General features: G+C 41.5%; 1 protein-coding gene across 1 annotated transcript; it reads left to right on the forward strand.

Annotated features, from left to right (window-relative positions):
• The first annotated feature begins 1,757 nt into the window (after positions 1 to 1,757).
• On the forward strand, positions 1,758 to 16,610 carry NTPCR (nucleoside-triphosphatase, cancer-related). The gene is made up of 5 exons (XM_062573685.1): positions 1,758 to 1,827; positions 4,407 to 4,569; positions 5,720 to 5,816; positions 8,942 to 9,151; positions 15,256 to 16,610. Exons 1-5 carry the CDS (start codon positions 1,794 to 1,796, stop codon positions 15,322 to 15,324), a joined length of 573 nt encoding a protein of 190 aa, XP_062429669.1. The 5' UTR covers positions 1,758 to 1,793; the 3' UTR covers positions 15,325 to 16,610.
• Positions 16,611 to 20,087: the final 3,477 nt, after the last annotated feature.

Raw genomic sequence — 20,087 nt, forward strand, 5'->3', positions numbered from 1 at the left:
GTTGAAGAAAACAGCATTGTCTGGGTCTCTTTATGTGGCCTGCCCTGGCAACCAGCTAGTAGTCTGAAATAGTTTAATATTATACAAAAAAACTACCTGTAAAATCAATCACAGTAAGTTCTGCACAGGAAGTTCAGGGCAAGGGTGAGGTAGCCAGTTACAAAGTGGTGTTCCTGTGTTAATAGTCTAGTAAATATGTAGTTCTTTTCTGTGGTTCTTTCTTCAGGTTAATGATGCCTGACAAATACCTGTAGGAATAAGTTAACATCACAACAATTTTAATGCTCCTGAAAAAAACCAAAGTACTTGACAATAAACTATGAAAATCCAGACCTAGAGGTGAGGGAGGTCTTCTAAGCATCCTCCTCACAAACTTCATATTGGCAAGCTCTGCTGGTACTGGTCACCTTAGCAAGACACCTTTCTTTCCCTCCATACTGTCTTGAGATGCTAGGCATCAGGCTGGGTTCTGCATGCCATTTCAGGGAGCAAAACACCTAATTTTTCACCCTCTTACATCTCTTTGTAGCAATTTCTCCTTCCAAAAGTGGGGGTGATAGTTCTTACCTAACAAAAGTGCTGACCCTTACATAACCGGAGCCTAAAAGAGTCTTTTGCTGTCCTCAGCAACAAGAAGTGTGGTAGTACCAATACTTACTATGCAGTGATTGCATCCCTCACGCTTTTAGATGACCAATGTTCTACGTAGTCCCCACTCCTAGCCAACCTCAAAGAAAACACTATACATTTAAAGATGCAGAATCACTAAATGAAGGGTTGCTCATCCTGTTAAAAGTGCAAAACAATATAAGGAAGAGTGGCCATGCGTGATGTACACATCAAAAATGTTTTTTCTGATTTATGAAAATACCTGTCTACTATGATGTACTCTCTTCTTGTTGATCTACGTTTCTTGGGGCTGAAAGAGGATAGTCTCATTACCTTCGTGAGAACGATGAATAACCCTTAAATCCCTGGGAACATACTGAAAATCAAGGCAAAACAGAAAGACGCATTGAACGCTCATGCAAATCTCCCTCCCCTGAGTCTAAGCGAACGAATACGGCGTTTCGGGCTGCGGACGGGGATCTCGTTAGTGCCTTCGTTGAACTTGCCAAACGCTGTCATTCGTGACCCAGCTCGCTCGGCTTTGTAAGAGCCCTGTGTATGAACTCGCTGGCTGCCCTTCGCTTGCTATCTGCATCGAGGAATCGCACAATTCAGCGGTCTTTGAACGGACTGGTTTGCTGCAACAAACTGGATCCTGTTGTTTACTGCAACGGGTAAAAGCTCCAGGGAGAGCTTTCAGTAACATATTCAGCAATTAAATAGGTCAAGCTGACAGGAAAAAAAATAAATTAAAAAAAAAAAAAAAGAAAAAGCTGAACTGCATTTAGAAAACTGTCTCCTCCACACACACCTTGTCCCTCCTCCTGAACTGCAAACCTGAGATAGCGACTCTGGGCTTCCGGGCTTTTCTCGGCACCTAGGCAGCCGCGAAACAGGCACCCTTTTATTCGTTTATCTATTTATTTGGCAAACCGACCTCCCCGTGCGGCGCCTGAGACCAGGCCGTTAAAATCTCAAGCTGACCGTTACGATTTAAACCACCGAGGCCGCCCTCGGGGCCGCCCCCAGCCCTCTCCCCCGGGCACCCCCGCGCCGGCCACCGCCCGCGCAGCGCGGAGGCCCCGAGGGCGCCCGGCGGCGGCGGCGGCGGCGGCGGCGGCGGCTGCGCGGCGCCCGCTGGGGGCGGAGCGAGGCGAGGCGGCGGCGGGGCGGGAGCGGCCGCCATGTCCAAGCACGTTTTCCTCACGGGACCCCCAGGTAACGGGGCTGCCCGGCCCGCGGGGAGCGAGCGGGGCGAGGGGCGCGGCGCGGCGGCGGCGGGAGGGCGCAGCGGCGCGGCGGCCTTGGCCCGGCTGCTGTAGCTCGCTCGCTGGCTCCCTGCGCCGCTGCTCGCCTCCCCGCTCGTCAGCAGCCTGGGGCGGAGCTGCTGGGTTCCCTGAGCTCTCCGTGCTCGCAGCCCGTTTGGGGGCCCGGTCCCGTGTAACGCACGTTTCCGGGCGCTGTCGCGCTGCCCCTGCATCCTGCCCGGCAGCTGTGCGGTGGCAGGGAAAGGCCTGCGTGAGGAATTCCCCGGCAGCGAAGCCGCGGTCATTAATACTGCCCTTAGGGCTCGTGCTTTCTGTGCCCAAACTGCAGTGACTTGGCACTGCCGGCCTGCCCCGTGCACGGTAACGGGGGGTAACCGACACCCGGGCGGGCCGGCCGCGGGCTGCGCACAGGGCGGCCTTCCTCGCCGTAGAAGAGCCTGGCTGGAGTCTCCTCTCTGGAGATACTCAAGGCCCGCCTGGGTGCAACCCTGTCTAACGTGCTCCAGGTGACCCTGCTGAGCGGGGAGGTTGGACTAGACGATCTCCAGAGGTCCCTTCCGACCTGACTGATTCCATGATTGTGTTGCGGAGGTCGCACAGGGTAGTGGTGAGCTGTGAGGTTGATAAATAAACGTGCTGTTGTGGTCGCGAGGCTTGCTGTTGCGCCCCAGAAACAAAGCAGTGGGCCTACTTCTCCTTTCCGTGAACCTCTCGCAGATGCTTGCCATGTGAGGAATTCACCTAAAATGCTCCAGGGTTCATGCTGTAGTATAATACTCATGCACTTTTTTTTTCCTTCTTTTTTTTGCATCCACTTGAATAAAGGCAGTCAACTGGGAAACATGGAGGTTAGGCCTGCTTAGGCCTCATCTAGGTTCATTTAACTGAAATTGAGTGCACTGTTTTAATTACATACATGTTCAATTTTAAGTCTTAAACTTAGTTTGAATCACTTCAACTTATTTTGGCAATGTACTGAATGAAGGTGACCAAATTAAAGATACCAAATCTACTTAGCTAAATTAGTATAAATTCTAATTCCAAAGCCCTGTAGAAACATGGCCTTGGAAAGATAGTAGTGATGGTGCCACGTTTATCACTTACTGTTTCTGAAACACCAGGAATCTCTTGGGCTTCAATTATGAAAGTTTGCTTAACAGTTTCATTAGATGCCCTTGAAGCCACAGAAGGTTTTACTATTGATATTGATTGTTAAGGAAATAGTTCCTAAATTGGTTTAAAACCTGAGAGAGGAATGAGTTACGTATCTTCTTGAAAAAGATTTCTATCAGCATCTTTCAGTTTCTTGCATTTGGCCTTTGCTCCTTGTCTCCAGGAGTTTAAGGCTGTATTCTGCAGGATATTTTCTAAGTCTTGTTTTTTTTTTTTTTTTTTTTTTTTTTTTTTCCTCTCTCTTTCTGACAAGAATGAAACTGATGAATTGATAACTTTTGTGACAGGAGATAAAGTTGAGCTTAAAAGGAGATTGTTACAGGATGTACTTGTACAGTGGCAAAGGCAAAGAATAGCTCCTTTGTGGGAAGAGGGAAGGTGTTTGGAAGATGGTCAGCTTTCAGATAGTAGAAGGCACATCAAACAAATGCCAAAGGAGGCATCAGACAGGATGCTGTAAGGAGCTGTCTTAGGATAGGAGAATGGATTACAGGACCACAGGGTAGTTCATGTGGGATGGGACATCAGGAGGTCTAAAGCAGGGTCAGCTGTGAGATCAGGCCAGGTTGCTGAGAGCTACATCTACTCTGGTCTTGAAAACCTCCCAGTGTGGAGACTATACCACATCTCTAGGCCACTTGTTCCATGCTGGATTGTTCTCATGCTGAATCCAGTTTTCCGTATATCTAGTCCAAACCTTTCTTGTTTCCATTACCATATGTTAGAAGCCATTCCTATTGTTGGAAATTTTTTTTTGCCATGTAAGATCTAGTATGTTGAGGGTATTGAGTTCTGAATTTTAGGACATCAGTAGCAGTTGAATGTGTTCAATGCCTTCGGAGGTAAGCTCCTTGTAATTGCAGTCAGTTTTGACCTAATGATCTAAAAAGAGAATGAATTCTGCTGTGCTATTTAGCAGTAATGAATACTAGTGATGGGAAGGGAGGCCCATCAGTATCTTCCAGCTAGCTTGGATATCGGTTATAGAACAGCTTGGCACTTAATATAGGCCAATTGTTCTTGTTCTCACCTGAGCTGGGGCAAGCTTTGTAGCCTGCCCAGGGTTCAGCACTGTCTAGGCAAACAAGTTCAGTGCTGGCTGGGGATGTTTGTGCCATTCTCTTATGACTTTGCTTGGAGGCATACTTCCTAAAGGTTAATAAGCTATTACAGTGTTAGTAAAAAATGCATTTTAAAAGATGCTTTTGTTATTTACTTTCTTACCATTTAAAGAGTTTGCAGACTTAAGAAGTAATCTATGTTTCTGCTAAATCATTGCTATGGTGTTTAAAAAATGGGCTTTTAGGGTAAAAGAAGTTTAATATTGTATACTTTTTGCTTCCTCTTTATTTTTAGGGGTTGGAAAGACTACTTTGATCCAGAAGGTCTGTCAAGCTCTAAAATCCACAGGGGTTCCCATTGATGGATTTTACACAGAGGAAGTCCGAGAAGGTGGCAGGAGAACAGGATTTGATGTTGTCACTCTGTCTGGAAAACGAGAACCTTTATCTAGAGTCAGGTACGGATATTTTAATTGTATAAGGAGTTTATTGTTTTAGGCTTGTCCTCCAGTTTGTTAGCATGTTAAATGTTCCTCCGTAAGGTGATACCTAGCACATTTAAAGCTTTCATGGTTAGTTTCTTTGTTTAGTTCTCCTGCTCTGGTTGATGCCTGTATTGTATATTCTATTGCATAGTGAAAAATTGGAAATGTGCTAGAGGGTGTTCTACCTTGCTGCGCATTTTACACGCTATATATGGGAAGCACTGCAGAGCACTTGTTCTTATAAAGAGTCTTGGTTCTTATAAAGAGTCTTGGCTCTTTAGGACACAGTGAGTAGCTTGTAGTAGGCAGGATTGTTTCTTTTACAAAAAAATGCAGAGAGGAATATTACTTGTTTCCATTGGCTAACATAAGGGAACAGAAGCTGAAAATCAAGGGAAATCTCATATAATGTTATTTTAATGAGCCACTGTCTGGCCCACAAATCCCACAAGTGAGTTTCAAGCAAATGAAGGCCTTTAGAGCCCTACTAAGAGACCTGAAGTGCAGAGGGGCTCCCAGTCACTTCTGATTCTGTTGTCTTTGCTTTCCATACTTCCAACAACTTGGTCTGTTGATTTGTCACATGTGGCATATGCACCTCATTCGGACATAGGTGACCAAACTAACTTGTTTAAATACTGCCAATGGAGGGAGTTCTGTTAGGATAGTGTGATGCAGCACAGGCAACCTGTCAAGAGTGTTTTCCCAAGATTGTTTAAAGGTTTTGCATCCCATGCTGAGCTTGAGCTACTGCTATGATGCTACCTCAGTGTCATGTTACCTAATTTAAAGCTTGCTCATATATCTACGTGAACTGCAGGCATTTCAGTGTAAACATACCTTCTGGCTTTTAGATTCCATTATTCTTTGGCACAATGTTCAAATTCAAATTTGCATAATACAAAAATAGCTAATGGAGTATTTATCCTCGGGAAGTGTACTATCTGCAGTATGATTTAATGTGTGATTTGCAGATTTTCTTTTCTTTTCTTAGAAGAATTAAGGGGAATTTGAATTATTAGGATTAATACAGTTTTCATAAATCCACTTTAATTGACTGCAGTAAATTCTCACTAAGTTCATGTTACTCAGGAGGAATTGTTTGTCTCTTTTTAAAATTCAGTTCTGATTCTTCTTCTTCAAGACGTGAATATCGAGTTGGACAATACGTCGTAGACGTTGTTTCCTTTGAGCAGTTGGTTATTCCTTTGCTGAGAAATGTAAGTGTTATGTTAAAGCTGCTGAAAGATGGAGGCTTTATGATTAGCAGTGTTACTAGAAAGCCCTTATAGGCCCTAGTTCTTGATGGTAATAAATTACATTTCTTGGGTTTGACTGATTGTGATTGACTTCAGGGAGCTGGAGGGACAAAACTAGCTTGTTCCCTTGTGCTTCTAGTGCAGAGCCCACTTTCCCTTCTCATTCTTAATGTGATATTCTCCAGTGAGCAGGCCCTCCTTGTAGTGAGAGACAAGTGATAGGAAGCCACTGTTTTGCACACTAGAAGACAGATATTAAATGTACAGCTGACTTTACCCCCACAGAACTGGGTGACATCAGCAGGTCCAAGAAGAAGGATTCTGCTACTATTTTTCCCCTTAAAATCCTGTTCCCCTATTCTGCTGGTGCCTGTTTTCTTCCAGGAGAAGCAACATTTGTTTCTTAAATCAAAGAATTATTTTTAATTACCACTGTATAAGTACCTGCAGACTGTTATGTTTTAATAGCTAACAGCACTCCAATAATTTGAAATTTAGCCTGCAGCACAAGGAGCGCTTCGACTGCGACAACAGAGGGACCTGTTTTTTATTTCGGATTATTGTTTTTTCTTTATGAATACTGTGTGCTCAAGGCACATTCCGTAAGTTAAAGTTTGCCAGCAACACTGGGTTAAAGAATCTCACAACCACACAGTAGTATGAATTGGGGTCTGGTTTTACAGTTTCTATTTCCAGCATATGCGCAGTAATATAGACAATATTTTCCCATTTAAAAGTTTTATTAGAGACAACAGCTGGCTGTTGTACAGTGAATTGGTTTGATGTGATCCCTTCCTTTTCACACAGTCTTTCTTTTTCCTGTCCTTCCCTAACATGCTATTGGAATAGTGCAAGAGATAGTATGGTTTTTTTTTCTTTCCCTTTTCCTCCCTCTTGCCCACCCTAGCATTTCCCCTCTCCAAAATTAAACAAGAACAGATCCGATGTTGGCAGGAACATCTTACAAACTGTGTGCAGCAGCTGCTGAGCTATACTAATAGAAAATCACAATAGGATTTTTCTGCACTGCCAAAGCTCAAGGGAGCAAGGAATAAGGAACTCTGAAGGAACAAGAAAAGAAGCCCAAGAGTAGGGAAGCAAAGACATTGGAGGCAGGGGAGAGAGAGAACAAGAATAGAATGGGAGAAATATATATTTTTTTTAATGTTTGATTTCAAAGTAACTTGTTTTCTATATTAGTAAATAGGCTGATAGTTTAAATTAAAAAAAAGTCTTCATTAAGCATTGGCTGTTCTCTAAATCCTTGTACTGCTGCATTTAAAGGCAACAGAGACCTTAGTAGTAGAAGTGTTAGTAGTGGTCAATTGTGCTTAGCTGTTCTTACGGAAGGCTCTGTTAGTTGATTTGGTAGGTACACGGTCATGCATCTTAGGTGGTACAAAATGGGAAAGAAGGAGAGAGAGAGGAAGAGCACAGATGTGCAGTAAGAAGAGACAAAGGAAGAATTAAAGCGGTAGAAACAAGGATATGGCCTGGTTTGATCAGAGAGCAGCCAAGAGAGTATGTGCCATTTAGTCTTGGTGATAGCTTCAGCTGTTAAGGCTTGGATCACATTCCAGTGAGAACAGGAATAGATCCTAGAGCGAAGATCTCTCGAGCTCTGGAAAGTTTACCAGGCAGGAGTGGGAATTCTTTTCAAAGCAAAAAGCCTGTTTCTTAGTGTGCAACCTAGTGACTAGTATTGGCTTTTTATGTTACTGATCTATGAAAGAATTTTAGATAAAACAGCTACACAGCAAGGACTTCACCTGAAAAGATTTTAGGATGCATGTTATGAAGATTTTCTACTTTTCCAGAAGCAAATACTTTGTCTTCACAAGGAAAAAACATTTAGATTTTTTTTTCTCTAGGTTCTGTATAATATGACTGGTATCAGTATTTATTCATGGATTTACAGTGGCTTTTTGACTTGAGTTCTGATGGAGTGCAATTCTCAGTTCCTTTCCTCCAAAGAGGGTGGGTATTGCACTTCATTTTCAGTTCAATAGTTCCTTCCCTTTCCAAGTTGTCTTGCTCTCAGTGGTAATTACCTGTATTGTCTCCTAGACTTCCTTGCTGCTTACCAGTCTGCAGCACAGTACTGTTTGGTACAGTATTCACTTCATGAACAAAGCAAACCAACCACAACTGTGGTTAATCTTTGATACGGCATGTCCTATGATTCAGGGAAATGGCTAGTACTATAGAATAAGCTGTAAAATGAGAATGGAATGGAAGAAAGATGATTATTCTAACGTGAGAGAGGAGAAAAACTGGGGAAAAAAGGTAGCTGTTCTGAGAGAAATACTGTATTTGACCTCCTTTGCAGTTTTTATTTTGTTTCTCATTTGGAGTTTCCTCTTCTTTTGTGTGTGTGGGTTGGTTGTTTTGTTTTTGTTTTTCCTCAGTTCTAGAGATTCTTTATTGCAATGTGCTTCTGCCTTGCTTACTTTACTGTAAAGTTCTAATCTCAAATCTGATGTTCAGGTTAATTTTGTGGCAAGAGCCAAAGCTGTAGATCAGACAGAAAAGGAATGCACAATGTGAAGGACTGTTCTTGTTTATGGAGATGTAAGCATTCCTCTGTTTACGCTTTGGCTTGCTGTTTTACCTTGGACAAACTGTTTTGACCTCTTGAAACTTTATCATGATGCTGCAAGTACTGGAACCAGAGCTAAAGTTCCTGGGACCAGCCTGGGTTTGTTCACTCTTCAAGGGTTAGCACATGCCTGAGTTTGCAGCATTAGGGGCTGAGCTGATGCAGTCAGAACTGCTTCCTTTTGATACTGAAAAGATAACTTGCTCTGCTGAGTTCAGGCATGAACTCTGTACATGGGACAGTGTCTTAATGTATTTCAACATACAATAAAATTCCTAATCCTAATCTTGCAGAATCTTTGCTGAAGTAGAAATGGCAGGTTTATAGGTCTGTCAGTCACCAACGGCAGTTTTGACTCTGCCATTCCCTCCAGTGTTACAGCTGAATTGGCTTCTTTTGGAGGTATCTTTTTGATTAGAATAGAAATTATTTCAGTTGTTTGTTTTAATTTCAGTGTTGTTTAGTCTTTTGATGTGCTTTTCCACAGGTAAATCTTGGCAGTGATGCAGAGAAAAAAATTTGTGTCATAGATGAGATTGGTAAAATGGAGCTCTTCAGCCAGTCTTTTATTCAAGCCATTCGTCAAACACTGACTGCTTCAGGAACCGTGATACTTGGAACTATTCCAATACCCAAGGGAAAGCCGCTGGATCTTGTTGAAGAAATAAGAAGTAGAAAAGATGTTAAAGTGTTCAATGTGAGTAATATTAAATATTCTTAAAGAGTCTTCTGTTCTATTGTGCTGGTTTGTATTTAGCTCTTTTTAAAAACTAATTGTTGCTACCACTGGATAGTTCTGCGTAGCTTGTATGAAATTCAGTCAGCCCTTTCAGCCCTTAATGGGCAGGTGTTCACCTTACTTAAAATCACAGTTGGCACTTACTATAGCAGTTTTACACATCTGGCTTTGCTTGTGAGGGACTGTAGAAGTAATGATATGGTTGTTTTTAAAGGTTTTCTTGCTGTAGTATTATTGCCACGTAAATATTCAGTATTCGTAAGAGTTAAATCTTTTAAAGTATAGTCAGATTTTTGTGCAGATTTGCTTGCAGAAATATTACCAGTAATAATATGTAAGGAAAGAAAAGAAGGCAGCAGTAGAATTTGCAGGAATGGTTGCTAGAAGAAAGACACTTGTAAGTGCAGTGTGCTTTCTCTGGAGTCACTGAAACAATTTTGGAATTTATGGTGTTACTTTTACAGACATAGTTCTCAGAATATTAGAACCTCAAAGTGTGTTTCTGATCATCTAGGGATAAATTCTCAAAACCTTACTGCTACAAAATATAGCTTGTTCACAGCAGTACGAGCTTGAGATTTTCTAAGAGAGTTGGGTGAGGGAAACCTCATGAGGTTCAACAAGGGCAAGTGCAGAGTCCTGCATCTAGGTAGGAATAACCTCAGGCACCAGCACAGGCTGGGGGCTGACCTTCCGGAGAGCAGCTCTGCAGAGAAAGACCTGGGAGTGCTGGTGGATGACAGGTTGACCATGAGCCAGCAAGGTGCCCTTGTGGCCAGGAAGGCTGGTGGTCTCCTGGGGTGCATTGGGAAGAGTGTTGCCAGCAGGTCGAGGGAGGTGATCGTGCCCCTCTGCTCAGCCCTGGGGAGGCCTCATCTCAAGTACTGTGTCCAGTTCTGGGCTGCCCAGTACAAGAGAGACATGGAGGTGCTGGAGAGAGTCCAGTGTAGGTCTCTGAAGATAATCAGAGGGCTGGAGCATCTGTCCTACGAGGAATGGCTGCGAGAGCTGGACCTCTTCAGTCTGGGGAAAAGAAGACTGAGGGAGGATCTTACCAGTGTGTATAAATACCTGAAGGGAGGGTGTCAAGGGCATGGGGTGGGACTCTTTCCAGTAGTGCCATGTGACAGGACAAGAGGCAATGGGCAGAAATTGAAGCACAGGAAGTTCTGCCTGGATATAAGGAGGAACTTCTTTCCTGTGAGAGTGAGGGAGCGCTAGAACAGGTTGCCCAGAGAGGTTGTGGAGTCTCCTTCTCTGGAGATGCTCAAAACCCGCCTGAATGAGACCCTGTCTACCATGCTCTAGGTGACCCTGTTTGAGCAGGGAGGTTGGACTAGATGATCTCCAGAGGTCCCCTTCAACCTTACTGATTTTGTGATTCTCTGAAGTATTTGTAGGTGTCCTGGATGATTTACAAAAACAGGCTGAATATTGCTCACATCCCTTATTTTATTTATTTATTTATTTTTTGCATGGTGTCTTCTGTTTTTAATAGAAAACAAAGCGATATATCCCAAGCTGAATTTTGCATCTCTATAAACTACAATAAGGGGGAAGTTGTACATCCTGACTTATTAGTAGGGGTAATATGCTTTAAAGCAATATAGTGTTGCAGCCTGCTTTTTAGCTGAAGGAGATCACAGTGAGAGTGCCTACTTCATTGTGATCTGAGTGAATGAGGAAGGAAAAGACAGTATCTCAACAGTTTTATACTGGATAGTCTTATTTACTGCAGACAAAGTAAAGTTTACTACTTTTTTTCCTTTTCAAAGTGAGATTTGCAAAACTGCAGTCCTCAGAGAAATCCATTTGGTGGCCCATCGTTGTCTTAAATTCTGTTTTTTAAATTCATTGCCTGTCCAACTAAATGCTTAAGCAGTCTCAGCAGCAAAGATGAGAGAAGTTTCCTTTCCCCATGTATGCATTCAGCTCCTGCTTTTCCCTTCAGAGATGAAAATCCACTTTTCCCATCTCCAAGCTGATGTGTGTTAGCTGTCAGGCTACTGAACTAGGCATATATGTACATGTGAATTTTTGTATGACTTCCTTTGCAGCGGTACAACTGGAGGAGAGGGAATGGAGACTGCCTGGCTGAAAGCAATGCTGTGGCTTGGTGCTTAGGATGCACTCATGGCAAGGCAAATAGTGTGCATTTGGTCCCCTCAGGGGAGGAAACAGAGCACTGGAAAACAGTGTTTGGCTTCTCAAGGGAGCTTTTGAGACTGCCACGATCACTTTATATCAGGCGATGTTCTGAGGTCATGTGCTGCTCCATCTCGGGTTGTTGGGTATGTCAGTCTGCCAATACCTATGTCTCTTAAATGCAAATGACAGCCAGCTGAAGTCTTTCTGTTGATTTCTCAGCAGCAGTGGTTGCAGGCTGCTCTAGCTCACTTTGCCAAAGAGTGAGCTCTCTTGTTTATGCTGCAGAGATTAGGATATTTCTTTGTTTAAATATGGAGAGTTCTCTGGTGAGTCCTTTAACCAAAAGCAAGGGTATGAAATTTGTGACAGATTGCAGTAATTCCCAGGTGGCAGAGACCTGCTATGCTGAAGTGTCGCATAGGAAAACATCTGTCTCAATTGCTCCTGTGACACTCTGCAAGCACTTTCCCAACTAGTTAAAATGTGTGCATGAGTAGGAACAGAAGCAGCCTTTGGATTCAGATGTGCTGTTGGCTGAAGTAAATACTGCATCACCAGCTACGTTCTTACAGGACTGTGGCAAGGGGAGAATGTGAAGTGCCTAAATAGTTCATGACTAGCCATATCTGGCTAACTTTTATGATTCCTGGAAGCATAAAGGAGTAAGCAGTCACCTTCCAAAAAAAGTTATGTCTGCTTTGTCACTTACTGTGGAATTAAGTTGCATTCAAGTAACTTAGCAGAGTTCTCTGATCCTTCTGTTAGTGTCACAAGAGTACTTCTGATGTTTGATGCTAAGTGCACAGAGACAGCTGTTTAGGGTTTTGCAGTCCCTTCTATCTTGGAAGTATTCTCAGTTGGTGTAAATGGGCCCAGATGCCCTAAAAGCAGGTTGAGGATTGGTCCCAAATGTTTAATTTATTACCTTTAGAGCACTTAACGATGGGAACTGTGATATTTAACACATTTTTTCCATCATTGCCCAATTTCATTTTGCTGAGAATTAAACTTTTCAGTAAAAGTGTGGGAACTCTTTTTGCACTGCCTGGGTCTGTGCAATTTTGCAGATGTGATATCTTAAATAGGCTGAGATTATCCTTAGCAGCTGGCACATACTCATTTTCTCCCATGTTTCCATCTATTAGTTTTGCTTCCATGAAACCCATCAGTGAAGTTTGGTTCTGTGTGCCTTTTGGGAAAGGAAATAAGTAGTTAAATGCATCAGAATCCTGGCAGATCTTACTGTAGGATAGATGTATGGAATTCGTTATAGGACAGTAGAAAGGTGATGTCCAACAGCTGATCTCATATTGAGCAGGAACCAGAATCTAATGCTGGACACAAAAATGGTGCCTCTTCTGTCACAAGCAAACCACTTTCTTGCAGTGATATACAGGGACCTTCACTTTTGCTTGTGTCATGTTGTCCCTGATACGGGTTTGTATAGTAAAATACATAAAATGAATGTCATGGAAAGGATGTCTAGCATGTACAGAAGTACATCTGACCTAAGGAATAATCTCTCTGAAAGATGATCTTTTGTGGAGTCCTTGTTTGTCAAAGTTATTTCTGTCTTTCACAGTTTCTTTCTATTTTGGAAGCAAATCTTTTGATTTTTGCTTTTTTTTTTTTTTTATATATATAGTTACTTAGTATTTGGTTCAGTATTGAATCTAGTAAAATAGGAGGTTCCAGACACACAATCAGTAAAGTCAAATGCTTGAGATTTTGTTGATTCTTCTCTGTCAGCTTATTTTGATATAAGTTGGGGAATATGGATTTATTCTTTCAATTCTTTCCCCTCTTTCTTCCTTTGGAGAAGAAAAAGTTCTAGTTGAACAGACTATGCTAGTGTTTATTTGAAAGTGCTTGAGGCTTTGAGGGGGAAAAAATTTTTGTTCTCTACTCTTGCGTGCTTGGCATCTTGGTGATACTTCTCTCCAGATTACTCAAATGCTTAATAAAGGCAGCATCTATAGATACTTTTAGCTCCCTGACTAAAAATCTACTAATTTCTTTGTACATTCAGTACAATTATTGGTAGGTTTGTTCTGTCTGGGAAGGCTGCCTGCACACTGTGTCTCCAGATCTTAAGAAGACACTGCTATCTATCAAGCAGCCTTTACAAAGCAGTCGTGAAAATTTCCCAGCACTTGGCATCTTCTCTCTGATGCTCTCTCTGGACTTCTGGCACGTAGGTATGGAAAAAAGACAGATAAAACGTAGTATTGTTTTTGTTGGCTGTGCAACAGTGGGAAGAGTTATTAAATGTTCAGAAGGTCCTTTGAAAGTCAGGATATCAGGGCACTTGCTGTGAGGTTTAGTGTTTGGCTCATTTGTGCCTTCTGTACCTTGGGGTCCCACAATAACTTTCCTCACAAGTAATTCCATCTTTTGTTGTGGCACATTTTTCTGTTTATCTTATAATGGTCTTAGAATGCTACTCAGTAAAAGCAGTAGCACTTTCAGCCAGAACTTCTTCCTTCCTTTCCCCCTTTTTCTTTTTCCATGTCACTTTTTCAGTAGACCTGTGTTGGTATGCTGTCCTGAATTCAAGTGATACAGATATGAGTGCTGTCTCCTCAGGTTTACTGTGTTGATTTCCAGGATTTGGATAAGATGTCTGTGACTGTAGTAGTGATGGGTACCTAGGGCCAGATTCCTCAGGTAGGACTGTTACCGGTTTGTTTATAATTAAAGAATAAAGACTTTCTGTGGTTGAGTAATAACTGTGGAATGGGAAGGGATACAAATCCATGTGTTGAGATTCAATGCAACTACAGGGGATGCAATGAAACCTTCCCGGCAGAAAGTTTTATCGTGCGTGTACTGTGTGTCTCATCTTTCCTCTTCAAAAGCAGCATTTCTCAAAATTTGCTAAAAATACGAACACCCTGACTTTTTTTTTTTTTTTTTTGGCTCATCTGTCTTTGTGTGACTCCTTCCTGCCCTCTCTGCAGGGATCTGAGCAGTGAGGAGGATTTCTGAAGCTTTCTAAATGAAGCTTTTGCTGACGCTTCACAACTGCTTTTTAACTCTTTCACTATGCCAGCCCTCGTCTCGAGGTTTTGTTGAGTTAAGCATGCTGCAGTCACGCACACAGTACAGGGCACTGCGGGTCCATGTGCACTACAGCAGATGCAGTGTGCTGTGAAGGGGGGTAGTTCCCCCTACCCCACCCCCCCACCTCCGTTGCTGCTGCACCCGAGAGCTGAGCTCCCTAGCCTAGCTTGGCATTTTACAAAAATCTGCAGGTGCTGCAATGCAGATGGGCACAGCAAAACACAGGACACTGGACTATCTTGATTTTTACATGTACTGCTGTTAAAGCCCAGCATTTCCACAGATTGGTCAACTAAAGGAACGCCTCAGTATAATACAAAAGTCCCCTTATCTTTTTCAAGGAGTCTTACTTTCTTTCAAAATATTTTTCTCCTGTGATGATAAGGTTTCTCAGAATATACAGTTGCATTGTTAAGCACTGTATTTTTCACTGAAGGTGTGTTTTACTGGATATGTCATCCTAATAAATGTAATCCTTTCAGGTACCGAAGGCAATTAAAAACTCTTCTTTAATTGAAAATGATATTTGGTAATTGAAAAGGATTTTAGTAATGACAAAAGTACAAGGTTTTTTTTGAGTGATTCTTTTTAGTTATTCAAGCACTGAATAATGCTGCAAGATACTATGGATGATTAAATCAAAAAGATCACTGAATATTCAATTATGTGTGCAGGTTTCTGGGTTTAGCTTACTATGCTCTCAATTACAAGAGAAAGCAGCTGTTTGATGCTCAAGGGTTCTCTGCTGAGAAGGAAATGCATTTGAATCTCTGCTTTGTTTGTTTTTGAAGCCAGTCATGATATGGAGGTTATTTATCAAATCATATCAGTTTTAATTTCTCTTTCTCTAGATTAATAAGGAAAACAGAAACAGCATTTTGCAAGACATCTTGGCAACGGTGGAATCCTGCAGAAAATGAAGACCCTTCTCTTGCCTGTAAACACTAAGCTTTTATTTTTACAAAACATTACAACGTTTTGCAGGTCTTTTAGTCTGTCCTTCCTGTGTAAGCCGCTGGAGGGTTTACTGGAGCCTCCAGGGTAAGCAGGATAAAGCTGGTAATACTTGAAAATGTGAAAATGATATGGTAGGATTCTTGTTTATTCAGTTCACAGGCCTATCAAAAAATTGAAGAGACCTGTAGTTAACATCAAATTCTAATCTGGATATTTGAAAGTTGAGTGGCTGACTCTGATGCTAGTTATACCATGCAAAAGCAATTAGCTGTCAAATATACTGGAGCTATGTCTGACAGAGATCTTAATTCTTCAGCATGTGACATGGACTGTTCTGTCTAGAGAGCATTTTGATGTGGGTAAAGCCCCCACTGAGTAATGTGCATTGAATAACTGCAGCTTAGTCCTACTCTGATGGAACAGAAATATACCGCAAAAGTGTGTGCACTCTGCCTGGTTTATGTCTCTGTTAACTTCAGCCCAGTTTAGGTGTGTCAGAAGAGTGTGTTTCAGCATGGCTGCTGATGGCTCAGAAGATGGAAGAAATAACCTGATTTCCCAGCACACCCTCTTCAATTGCAGTATAAGAAGGGTTACCTAAAATTGCAAGCAAATTTACTGTAATCCTGAGTGGAACTTGCAAAATGCTACTTAATAAAGGAAAATAACCAGCTCCACCCTCTTCTTAAGTAGCCCAGACAATAGCTGATAAAAAAAGGTTGTATTTTTATGTTAATTTTGAAGTTTCTGATGGCAATCCTCTTCTCATTCCCTAAAAAAAAAAAAAAAAAAAAAAAAAAAAGGTCCATGAAGCATAGTCAAATCAAAATCATCACATATGCTTTTCATGCAGAATTTAATAGATCAGGATAGACTAAATTCTGCATTTGTCTGTATAGGTTGTACAATCCATTATGGTTCATTAATATTTACTTTTTTTTCCTTCTTATTCAGTTCTGTGCGTGCTTCATGGTTAATGGTGAAATGAGAAGTGTTTGAAAGTATTAGACAATGTATTTCCCTAGGAGGTTTGCAAATGTGTTCAGAAAAAGTGCTACCACTTAATCAGTTTTGCATGTTGTGAAAATAGAGTTCCCTCCCAGGTGCACACTTGTTCATTGTATGATTTATGGTGGTCTCGGGCTGTAAAAAGATATTAAGAATTCAGTCTTCTCTGTTTTTAACTTTTTTTTTTTCTGTTCAACAACTGTTAAAATGAGCATAGTATTTAAAGACATTTTCAAACATCCATTTAGTTATTTATTTCTATGAAAACTGGCATCAAAAGTTCTATGGGGCCAGATGGGGAGCATGCTGGGAGCATCCTTGCTCTTTCCCATATTCAGGATGAGGGTCTTGTGCAACCATTGTCCCCCCACGACAGTACAAGTTACATATGGTTCTATTCCCCAGCTGCTCCATTATATCGCTATTCTGCACTGTTCTGTTTGGATGACAGTGTTTACTTCATCATGTTTGTAGATTAGGGAATTTGTCCCAGAGTCCCCCTCTTCTGAGAGTGTGCAACTCCTGGCTGCTGTCCTCAAAATAAAGATTGTGCCTTGAAGGTGTAGTTAATCCCTTAATTACTACTTGCAAGTTATTTTGTGTTAGACAAGATGCATGGATATCTCCAAATTCTGACTGTAACAGATTGGTACTGAGAAACGAAGCCTGTGTGAAAGACCAAGTCTAAGCATGTCTCCTACCCGGGTGTTCCCTAGATGTTGGCTCTGGTGGGGGCTGCAGGAATTCTCCCTTCTAAATGGGCTCGTTACCATCCTAGGGGTTTGAGTCTGGTGACTGTGGTGGTATGGCTTCACTGAGCTTGCTGGTTCTGAAGACTTGGTGACAAGAAGCATGCAAGGAATTTGGTTTATATTTTTGTAGGGGTTACTCAGTGTGCTCGTCTCCTAACGTCATAGCAGCTTTTCTCTGCCTCTAACTGGAGGGCTCTTACTGAATGAAGGCAATGTGTCAAGATACGCAGTAAGGAAAGTAGAGGCAGTTGGCCTGCACTACCTGAGGGCTACCACAAGGCATTCAAGAGGGAGCTCAGGCTTGAACTCTTTGCCAGTACCCTTTCTGCAGCAGCATGAGAAATGATACAACTGCTGGTTGTTGCCTCCCAGAAATCTAGGCACAGGCAAGGGCCAGGATAATATCTGGGGCTGGATGTTTCTTGGAGATTCTTCTCCTCAGTACAGGAGGTGCTGTAGCAAGGGTCTCTCAAAACAAGGGGCTACTTAGCCTAAGAAAATAGTGGTTTTGGGAGACCAAATGAAATAAGGAGCTCAAGTCTTGTGTGCTGAGGTGAGTGTTTTCCATAGGCATAATGTTCCAGTTGTGTAGTTAGTTTTGACCGCTGGTACTGCAAAGTTGGTTTGTCTTTTGTGCTCTTTCCTCCCCTTCAGGTTCCATCCCTCATGCAGACCAACTCACTGGGAATTCAATGTGCCCTGCCACAGTACTGGTATTACTTAGTTCTCTGATCAGTCTTAACCATTTTACTTGGGCACCTCTTCCCACCATGTGCTGTATTTACATCAAATTTGTGTAGCTCATTTCATGGTCATGAGATTTGCAGTCAGATTTTTGCAGTCATCCACGTGCCCTTGTGTGGGCTCAGTTTTATATGCACCCAAACTTTAAGTAGGAGTTTGCACCTGCAACTTCATGTGTACAGGAGTAATAGTGTTAAAAGTACGCCTTCTAAAGAGAATGTGAATGCATCAATCTCTCAAATATATTGAGAAATATAATGAAAATTCCTTCTCCTACTGAATTTGGGAAGTTAAGCAGCGTGGAAGAACATTTTGCTTGGGGAACAATTGGCTCCTAGTAAACAAAATATAAAGCTGAAGAAGTGAGAGACATTTAAATATATACGTACATGTATGTATATACACACATATACATACATAAATATACATATATATATATATATACGCACACACACACAGAGCCCAGAATTGTATGACCATGTAAAATTATTGTTGATTCATTCATTCCTTTGCTTTAATTTGCTGAACAGAGAGAGGACATTGACAACTGTGACTATTTTAATATGCCAGTATATTAGAAATATGGCTGCTGGAAGGGAGCCAAAACATCATTCAGAAAGAAGACTTAAACAGAAGCTATACTCTAGATGTTTCTGAAATACAGGTATCTAAACCGTAAAGCCTAGACACTACAGTGGGGTTTATTTTGAAATCTAAAGCATCATTGAGGCATCTTGCTAAAGGTGAAAGCTCTATGTCAAGGCTATGTGCCATGCACTTTTGAACAGGAGCCTCTCTACTCTTAAATGTTGGATATTAAGGTATTTCCTACTGTTTTACAGGGAGAAGTCTCTTCAGTTGTAAAAGCTGCTTCAAAATAATAGTTCTTCCAGTGGTAAAGTAGTTGTTACCAAGCGGGGTTTTTTTGGTTTTTTTTTGTTTGTTTGTTTGTTTTCTCTCATACAGCATTTAGCTGTCGTTTAGAGAAGCACTAAAATGATCTACAGCTTTTGAAAACGCCCATTTTTCTTCAGCACTGAGGTGCATGACAAAATTTTAGCAAGGTTGTATCAGGACTGCAGTTGAGCCTTAAATAAGGACAGACCTATCAAGGTAAATAAAATGGAGATATTTACCACTTTTCTGGAGAGTTTGAGGAGATGGTTTTTTGAGGAGTGATGCTGAAGTTCAGTTTTCCAAATTCCAATTCATCCAGAAATGTTAGAGTTGCATCTCGTTATGTAAAATTTGTTCCTCATATGAGTGGATATATTGCCACACATATAATGTCATGATGCCTACTGTCATCCCAGAATATAATAGCCTGCTAAAATGATTTACCTGCTGAAAAAAATGTTTCATAGCAACAAGTTTGGGGAATTTCTGCACAGTGTGCTGATAGTACCTTTAAGGCCTTATCTTGCAGTACAGGAAGACCTTTTGTAGTCAGGGTAACTAGTCACTGGAACAACTTACTTATCCAAAATGGAGATGGATTTTTCATTCACTTGAATTCTGAATGAATCATCAGCCCCTTCTAATGAAAGTGTATTTTTTCCAGATGACATCAGTGGATCTTGCTTGCTGCCACCTATCCTAAGATTGCCAAAAGTCTTCAATTTTTTGTTGTTCTTTTTTTAAGCCTATCGTCTTCTCTCTGAGCTATAAAATGTTTAAGAGAAATAAAGAATAGTTTTATGGCTTGTGTTAAGCAGGAGGTCCTCGATGATCTTAACAGTAGTTTCTGGCCTTTAAATCTGAGTCAGTTCCAAAGTTATGACTTGCCTGTTTCCAGTGTGCATCAAGTGAGTGGGGAAAGTAGTATTACCAACTGAACTTGCTTTTTATGACATGGTGTCTTTACTTTAGAGATAGAAATTTATTGTCTGGTCTTGCACTCGTAAAATATTTGGGAAGCCTTATGAGCACTATAACAACAAACAGCATTCGCAATTCCCCTGATAGGCTAATTTTACTAATAGCACACATTTAGTGAAAATAACCTCTGATGCACCAGCAAGATTCCAGATGACAACATTAGTGCACCTGCAGGTTTTAATTGGCGCAAAAAAGGGGAGAATTTGAGGTACCAATTATTCTCTCCAAGCTTGAGAATCAAGGACATGTTTGGCAAGGAGGTTTGTAATTCCAACATAAAATTGCACACAGCATGGCATAAACAGGGCCTGCATTATTTATCATGCATTAGGCCATTCTTGACT

This window comes from Rhea pennata, chromosome 3 (assembly GCF_028389875.1).
Source record: "Rhea pennata isolate bPtePen1 chromosome 3, bPtePen1.pri, whole genome shotgun sequence".
Lineage (NCBI taxonomy): Eukaryota > Metazoa > Chordata > Aves > Rheiformes > Rheidae > Rhea > Rhea pennata.